This window comes from Telmatherina bonti (genome assembly GCF_933228915.1).
Source record: "Telmatherina bonti genome assembly, chromosome: 7".
Classification (NCBI taxonomy): Eukaryota; Metazoa; Chordata; class Actinopteri; order Atheriniformes; family Telmatherinidae; genus Telmatherina; species Telmatherina bonti.
Genome location: NC_136625.1, coordinates 6,735,510 through 6,744,397, shown reverse-complemented (window position 1 = coordinate 6,744,397; position 8,888 = coordinate 6,735,510). Strand labels below are relative to the sequence as shown.

The 8,888-nt window shown below is 51.0% G+C and overlaps 1 protein-coding gene across 1 annotated transcript; it reads right to left on the bottom strand.

The window, feature by feature from the left end:
* Positions 1–255: 255 nt before the first annotated feature.
* On the bottom strand, positions 256–8,531 carry ift57 (intraflagellar transport 57 homolog (Chlamydomonas)). Its single transcript, XM_079243503.1, has 12 exons — positions 8,320–8,531; positions 8,044–8,232; positions 6,816–6,990; positions 6,554–6,672; positions 6,382–6,472; positions 5,073–5,141; positions 4,857–4,979; positions 4,694–4,765; positions 2,881–3,012; positions 715–777; positions 565–631; positions 256–485 (listed from the first exon to the last, which is right to left on the bottom strand). The coding sequence occupies exons 2-12, from the start codon at positions 8,196–8,198 to the stop codon at positions 313–315; spliced, it is 1,239 nt and encodes a 412-aa protein (XP_079099629.1). The 5' UTR covers positions 8,199–8,232; positions 8,320–8,531; the 3' UTR covers positions 256–312.
* Positions 8,532–8,888: the final 357 nt, after the last annotated feature.

The window sequence follows — 8,888 nt, the reverse complement described above, 5'->3', positions numbered from 1 at the left end:
CCCCCAGACGACCCCCCCCCCCCCGCTGCCTTTCACTATCCTGATGCGAACTTTGCGGTGTGTTGAAGCTGTGTTGGGGGTGTGTTGGAGCTGTGTTGGGGGTGCGTTGGAGCAGGGACACATGGAAAACCGGCAGGCCCTTGTGAACCGGAGCTGGAAACCCCTGATTTCGCCGCCTGCAGTTGTGGCGCCTCCTTGTGGACAATCCTCTAAGTTTCTGTCAGTAACTTGGAAACAAGTTGATAAAAATCGATTTGTCGTTTATTTACAGAATAAAAACGTAACAATGAGCACGAGGTCTGGCGAGCGGTGCTAGGCGAAAGGTCCGGTGGCGTGCTCGGTGGCGTGCATGTCGCGCGTCATGTTGGACTTCTCTTTGAGCTTGGCCTGCAGCAGCGTGTGCTCCACCACCCCCACCCTGACGTCCATCTGGACGATCTCCTGCTTCAGCTTCGTCAGACTCTGCTTGATCTTCACCACCGGAGCTGCCGGGACGGGAGAGAGGCGCCACGTCAGGCCGGAAGGAGAAGCACGGGGCACCACAGAAGAAGAAATCTGCCTCACCTCCGTCGGACATGCTGCTGCCTTTTTCCTCCATCTCCTGCTTCACCTTCTCCAGCTCCTCGCTGGTCTGGAAGAGGGCGAGGAAGACTGACAAAGTTTTAAACAGAAACTTTGAGCACAAACAAAGTGTTCTGTGATGCGTTCACTGACCTCCGCCAGAACTCTGGTTCTCTCCGTCACGCCTCCGCTGGCCTGCTGGTAGCGCTCCTTGGCCTGGCGGAGGAAACAAGCTTTTACTGCAGTGGGGTGTACTAAAACAGCCTTCTTTCATTTACGTAATATAGCCAAAATTAGGGACATTCTGTCTCAGAGTGATGCAGAAAAACTGGTTCACGCTTTTGTTACTTCAAGACTAGATTACTGTAACTCTCTATTACTGGGCTGTCCTAAATATGCCCTGAAAAGCCTTCAGCTGATCCAGAATTCTGCAGCCAGAGTCCTGACCAGAACCAGCATGAGAGATCATATTTCTCCAGTTTTAGCCTCTCTTCATTGGCTGCCTGTTGAATCTAGAATAGAATTTAAAATCCTTCTCCTTACATATAAAGCCCTCCACAACCAGGCACCACTATATATCAAAGACCTCATTGTTCCTTATATACCAAGCAGAGTACTTCGTTCGCAGACTGCAGGCTTACTTGTGGTTCCTAGAGTCTCAAAGAGCCGAGCAGGAGGCAGAGCCTTTGGTTATCAGGCCCCTCTCTTATGGAATAAGCTCCCAGTTAGTGTTAGGGAAGCAGACACCCTCCCCACCTTTAAGACTAGGCTGAAGACTTATCTTTTTGATAAGTCATATAGCTAGGGATGGTTAGCATCCCTTAGTCATGCTGCTATAGGTTTAGACTGCTGAGGGACATTTCCTGATACACTGAGCTTCTTTCTCTTTATCTCTTTCTTTTACCCCCCCCCCCCCCCCCCCCGCCCCATAACAGTGTTGCATCATTAACATGTATGTCTCCTGTCTCAGCAGGTCTCCCTGGCCGGGAGTAGCAGTTCCTGTTGTCTGTTGTCTTTCTGTCCTCTTCCCCCCACACAGCAGAGGCAGATGGCTGCCTGTCCTGAGCCGGGTTCTGCCGGAGGTTTCCTTCCTGTTAAAAGGGAGTTTTTTCCTTCCCACTGTCGCCAGTGTGCTTGCTCAGGATGGGAGATTGAGTTGGACTCAACTCAATCTGTTGGTTTCCTTATATAGGCTATTATGAATTAACTTTCAGTATGTTTTCCCCTCTGTCTGTAAAGCGTCTTGAGATGGCATTGCCGTGATTTGATGCTATATAAATAAAGTTGAATCGTTTCCTGTCAGTGTTTTACCTCGCTGAGTTGGGCCTGGGCTTTTACTGCAGCGGGGTGTTTCCTTACCTCGCTGAGTTGGGCCTGGGCTTTTACTGCAGCGGGGTGTTTCATTACCTCGCTGAGTTGGGCCTGGGCTTTTACTGCAGCGGGGTGTTTCCTTACCTCGCTGAGTTGGGCCTGGGCTTTTACTGCAGCGGGGTGTTTCCTTACCTCGCTGAGTTGGGCCTGGGCTTTTACTGCAGCGGGGTGTTTCCTTACCTCGCTGAGCTGGGCCTGGGCTTTTACTGCAGCGGGGTGTTTCCTTACCTCGCTGAGTTGGGCCTGGGCTTTTACTGCAGCGGGGTGTTTCCTTACCTCGCTGAGTTGGGCCTGGGCTTTTACTGCAGCGGGGTGTTTCCTTACCTCGCTGAGTTGGGCCTGGGCTTTTACTGCAGCGGGGTGTTTCCTTACCTCGCTGAGTTGGGCCTGGGCTTTTACTGCAGCGGGGTGTTTCCTTACCTCGCTGAGTTGGGCCTGGGCTTTTACTGCAGCGGGGTGTTTCCTTACCTCGCTGAGTTGGGCCTGGGCTTTTACTGCAGCGGGGTGTTTCCTTACCTCGCTGAGTTGGGCCTGGGCTTTTACTGCAGCGGGGTGTTTCCTTACCTCGCTGAGTTGGGCCTGGGCTTTTACTGCAGCGGGGTGTTTCCTTACCTCGCTGAGTTGGGCCTGGGCTTTTACTGCAGCGGGGTGTTTCCTTACCTCGCTGAGTTGGGCCTGGGCTTTTACTGCAGCGGGGTGTTTCCTTACCTCGCTGAGTTGGGCCTGGGCTTTTACTGCAGCGGGGTGTTTCCTTACCTCGCTGAGTTGGGCCTGGGCTTTTACTGCAGCGGGGTGTTTCCTTACCTCGCTGAGTTGGGCCTGGGCTTTTACTGCAGCGGGGTGTTTCCTTACCTCGCTGAGTTGGGCCTGGGCTTTTACTGCAGCGGGGTGTTTCCTTACCTCGCTGAGTTGGGCCTGGGCTTTTACTGCAGCGGGGTGTTTCCTTACCTCGCTGAGTTGGGCCTGGGCGCTGCGGTACTCCAGGACCAGAGGCTCCAGCTGGTTGTTGATGTACTTCTCTCTGCTGCCGACCTTCTCCAGAGTCCTGCTGATGTCCTCCTGCAGCTTGTCCAGGTAGTTCTGCAGAACCGGGACGGACAAGATGACATTAAACGCATCACGATGAGGGAAGACCAGTGTCGCTTCTCTTTAAATCTGGGACCTGATCCACACAGACCACCGGGACCTGATCCACACAGACCACTAGGACCTGATCCACCAGACCACCGGGACCTGATCCACCCAGACCACTAGGACCTGATCCACACAGACCACTAGGACCTGATCCACCAGACCACCGGGACCTGATCCACCCAGACCACCAGGACCTGATCCACCCAGACCACTAGGACCTGATCCACACAGACCACTAGGACCTGATCCACACAGACCACTAGGACCTGATCCACCAGACCACCGGGACCTGATCCACCAGACCACCGGGACCTGATCCACCCAGACCACTAGGACCTGATCCACACAGACCACCGGGACCTGATCCACACAGACCACTAGGACCTGATCCACCAGACCACCGGGACCTGATCCACCCAGACCACTAGGACCTGATCCACACAGACCACTAGGACCTGATCCACCAGACCACCGGGACCTGATCCACCAGACCACCGGGACCTGATCCACCCAGACCACTAGGACCTGATCCACACAGACCACTAGGACCTGATCCACCAGACCACCGGGACCTGATCCACCAGACCACCGGGACCTGATCCACCCAGACCACTAGGACCTGATCCACACAGACCACTAGGACCTGATCCACACAGACCACTAGGACCTGATCCACCAGACCACCGGGACCTGATCCACCAGACCACCGGGACCTGATCCACACAGACCACTAGGACCTGATCCACACAGACCACCGGGACCTGATCCACACAGACCACTAGGACCTGATCCACACAGACCACTAGGACCTGATCCACCAGACCACCGGGACCTGATCCACCAGACCACCGGGACCTGATCCACACAGACCACTAGGACCTGATCCACACAGACCACCGGGACCTGATCCACACAGACCACTAGGACCTGATCCACACAGACCACTAGGACCTGATCCACCAGACCACCGGGACCTGATCCACCAGACCACCGGGACCTGATCCACACAGACCACTAGGACCTGATCCACACAGACCACCGGGACCTGATCCACACAGACCACTAGGACCTGATCCACCAGACCACCGGGACCTGATCCACACAGACCACTAGGACCTGATCCACACAGACCACCGGGACCTGATCCACACAGACCACTAGGACCTGATCCACCAGACCACTAGGACCTGATCCACCAGACCACCGGGACCTGATCCACCCAGACCACTAGGACCTGATCCACACCAGAGTTTTTACCCCACGCTGGATTTATCGCCACCTAAAACTGGATTTTTAACGGATTCATCATCAGACCACTGAGCCACGATAACTAGGTCCGGTGTGTCACTGGGAAGGCTGCATCATTCCCGCTGGATCCACCGGAGAGTGGTTCCGTACTTTTCCTCCCAAACCTCCGCTGCTGCGTCGACTGGCAGGAAGGAAGCTTTGATCCATCACGCGAGCTGATTGGTCCACAAGCTGTGAACACTGATTGGTGGACAGATCTGATGGACTGTAAACAACTAAATAAAATAATCTTGTTTGTTTGTTTTCCTGATCAGACAACAGAGCGAGACGCCACAGTTTAGTTGCTCCTGGCGACCGTTCAGCAGGTCAGCGAACGCACCTTGGCCTCTTTCAGCGAGCTCTTGATCCCGTCTCTGTGTTGATGCATCTGGTCCACGTGGATCCTCCAGTCCTGCAGAACAGAGAGCATGATGGGAAAGTTCCCACGGATGCAAATGTTCTCCTTCACGCTTGCATCGTCATGGAAACGAGCTCAGGTGAACCTTGTTGTCGGTCCGGATGGTGACTTTGAGCTGCGGCAGGACTCGCTCCACCTCCAGGTTCCACTCGGCTGCGTCCACCGTGGACTCCAGGATCTCCTCGGGTTTGGACGACGGGTCAGTTTCCTGTCAGGTAAACAACAACAGCAGTTTCACAAACAACCCGGGATGAGTCACCTGAACACGAAGCGGAACGTGTCCACGTCCGGGTGGTCTCACCGCATGAGAGGTTCGCAACTTCAGAGCCTCCAGGTCCATCACGGTCTCCTCGTCATCGTCAGCTTCCTCCTAGAGTCACATAAACAAACGTTTGGTCGGAAAGGAAAGACGCCTCCTGATCATGATCCCGCCACCACCGTGCCGACACTCCAGTCTGGTCTGCCGCCGCGATTCCAGATGTCCGGCGGTTCGTTCAGATGCAGCTTTGCCGTGCTGAACTCATGAACGAGTCGGTTCTAAGAGCTGATTCTCTGACATGAACCAGAAGAACCGATTCCTGAGCCAGATAAACTCATCCTGTGGCCTAAACATACCGCAGGTCACCGCTAGGGGGCAGCACTGAGACGCTGAACTATTGGTTGCCAGTGACGTGTTTCCCTGGAGTTTTAGTAAACAACAACAAAACAACAGTTTACTAATCTGTAGCCAGCTGTCCGGCACGAGTGTTCGTCACTTTGCAAGGAGGAGGAACAATTATAAAAATGCTGGAAGTTATGAACAAGGTCCAGGAGGAGCTTCTGATCTTCTACACAGGAGCGCCTCCAGTCATTACTGCTCCTCGTACACGCGGCGCGTTGCTTCGTGTCAACGTACGAGGCCTTCATGCCAAAGACTGAGAACACGTGGGCGCCATGATACGTTTAGAGCTGAATCTTAAGGGGACTTTATGCGGACGGTTCTATAGGAGGAAGGAGGATCGTACCACGACGTAAAGAAGGAAGGGTCACTTAGAAGACAGGGAGTGTGGCGGTACAGACCGGGTTTAGTGTGAGTTAATGGAGAAATGAGAGAGTTTAACATGTCATAATGTCCAGATTTGGCCTTTATTTACTTGGTATAATTCTGTGTTCAGATGTTCATTTAAAGGTTTGATCAAAGTATTTAACTTACAAATATTCATTTAGTATTTATGATGAAACAAAACATATCTAGCCAACAAACAAATCATTGATTGGTAAATTAGACTAAAACAGAAGCTCTGTGTGAAACTAAATGAAGTCATTTAGGAGCTGAAAGAGTCGACTCTTCTAAGAGAACTGAATCAAAAGAACCGAATCTTTGAAAAGAGCTGAACTTCCCATCATTACTTTTTACTTTCTCCTGCAATCATTCCGAATAAGCCATTCTGGTTCGGTCTTTTTCATCATGAACTTTAGCATTCAACCCGCTAACGGAGGCCTGGACAGTCGGAGATTGAACACGCTGATGTTGGACTGAAGTCGCAGGAACGTCTTTGATTGTCCTGTGAAAAGAGTTTCTCTCTGCAACAACCTACACAACAGCAGATGAATAAACCTTGGACACACACCATCATCTCCTCCTCCACCTTGCTGAGCGTCAGCTCTGCGCTGTCCTCCATCACTGACTCTTCTTCTGCGCTTTCTGGCGGGTAGTTTGGCCTGAAAGAAGACAGGAGGTCAGCGACTGCCCGACATATCCAACCCTCACATGGAGTAAAAAGAGGAGAGACGTTGGCGTACCTCCTGAAGGTGAAGCCTCTCCTCTTCAGAGCCTCCTCAGCCAGACGGTCCAAGACAAAGCAGACGTACTCGCCGGAGCCGGACTTCAGTTTGGATGGTGGGAAGTCAACTTTTGCCCCCTGACGGAGATGGAGAGGAGTTACTTCCATGAACTGACCGACAGAATCATGAGAAATGAGTGCGAGATGAAAAAAAAACTAGATTTGGTTGATTTGTTTTGAAGAAAGAGAGAAAACTCAGCTTGAGCTCAGCTTGGACTTACAAAAGCCCGGAGTTCTGCCAGGATGTTGGACACGGTGGCGTTGGGTTCATCGTACTCCTGTGGCTCGGTGAACGGCCTCCCCGCCATGTTGATGAGCCACGCAGCAACGATGCTGAACATGTAGAACTGCTCGCCGGGGTTGGACACCACGTATGGACTGGAGACAAAGTAGTGTCTGAGGAGGGACAAACATGCAGGTCACGAGGAGGCGACAGACGGGCTGTTCGCAGTCTTCAGAAACAGTTCACACGGATAGTTAGAGGACTTTTTAAATGTTTCTGCTTTTCGTTCTGTTCTCTGTTCTCCACTACGGAAGCGTAGAGCTGTCATCTTAATCAAAAAATTGTTTGGGCATCATCACGTTATAACGTGACAAATTTATTGTAAAAACGCGAACTTGGTCATTTTCGACTTTAGATGAGGAAATTGTGTGCAGGGTGGATAGGAGATCACAAATGGCTCATTTACAGGACTTGATAGAGTTTTTCTTCATACCTGGGTTGAGACGTTGTGAAATTTTGCTGCTTTGGAACACTTTGGATGACATTGTGATACGTATGCGTACTTTAAGGACAGTTTGAAAAGGTCTGTACAGGAGGAAGAATGAGTCTGGTCCTCTTGACGTGGCATCATTTCTGATTGAAACTTGAGCGGCACGAGAATCACTATGAATACAAACTACATCATCTTAGCTGCATTCAAGTGCCATCCATCCCTTTTCTACCACTTATCCAGGGTGATCCAGCCACATTTGCCAACTCTGCAGGGGGATCCCGAGACGTTCCCAGGCCAGCTGAGAGATATAATCCCTCCAGCGTTCAAGTGATTTTACGTTTTTACAATAAAACCATCACGTTATAACATAAGACCCAAACTGTTTTTATGACGATGAAGCTCTACGCTTCCATTCTCCAAGGACCTTCAGTCCACATTTTGTGTCATGTGACCTCAGTCTCCTCTGGCTTCTTGACAGTCACGTTTCCATGGAAACCATGTCTGATGATGCTTCAGCCAACAGAAGCCAGGACTGAGGGTCTTTGCTGGATTTCAGGTCCAGACTTCTTCTTCTGTCCTCCTCTTACCTGATGTTTAAAGTGAGACTGATAACAAAGCTGCAAAATGTCCAAATGACCTCCAAAAAGATGAAGAAGTGCTGATGAAGATGAGATTAAAATAAAGTCTGGATACTCAGACTTGTTTACATCTGACAGTATTCGTGACATCTTACCTGGACAGGTTCTTCATGTTGTGTTTACCAAGAACTTCCTCCTCGTAGTTGAGGAGCTTCAGCTTCTCCAGCAGGTTCTCCATCAACACAAAGACCTGGTGAGCCGCTCCAGGTCCGCGGTCCTCCTCCTCTGCACGCCTCCCATTGTCCGTCATACTGGTGGAACTAGCTGGTTACTGGTGGAACCAGCTGGTTAGAGAAGGAACCAGCTAGTTACTGGTGGAACCAGCTGGTTAGAGGAAGAAACACCTGGTCTGGTAGCTCGGGTTTGTTTACCTTCCTGCAGGTTGTCAGGGCAACGGGAAGCTAACAGATGCTAGCTGCGGAGGCGGCTAACATTAGCAGCGATTTAGACTTTTTTTTACCGAAATAAAATGTTCTTAATCCGCATTAAAATATTGATTTACATGACTACGACACAAGTTACTGTCTACAGCTGCCAGGAAAATGCGGTTATTAGTTTCCAGTCAGTAAAACCTCCTCTAATGTTTATCCGTTTCTTCTTCTGGTTTCATTATAGCTTAGGAAACCAGATTAGAAGCGCGCTGCCGCCTCCTGCTGGCCGTCTGGAGAAACACACCCACAGTTACCAAGAGGAAAACCTTCACACAGCAGACTGACCACATTTTCCCTTACAGAACCGCCTAATTTATTGGTGTGATAGACACAACGAGGTGTTGGAAATATTCTTTAGATGTTTTTGCTCCATATTGACAGGAAGCATCACATAGTTGCTGCACATCATGATGAGAATCTCCCGTTCCACCTCATCATGATGAGAATCTCCCGTTCCACCTCATCAAGATGAGAATCTCCCATTTCACCTCATCATGATGGGAATCTCC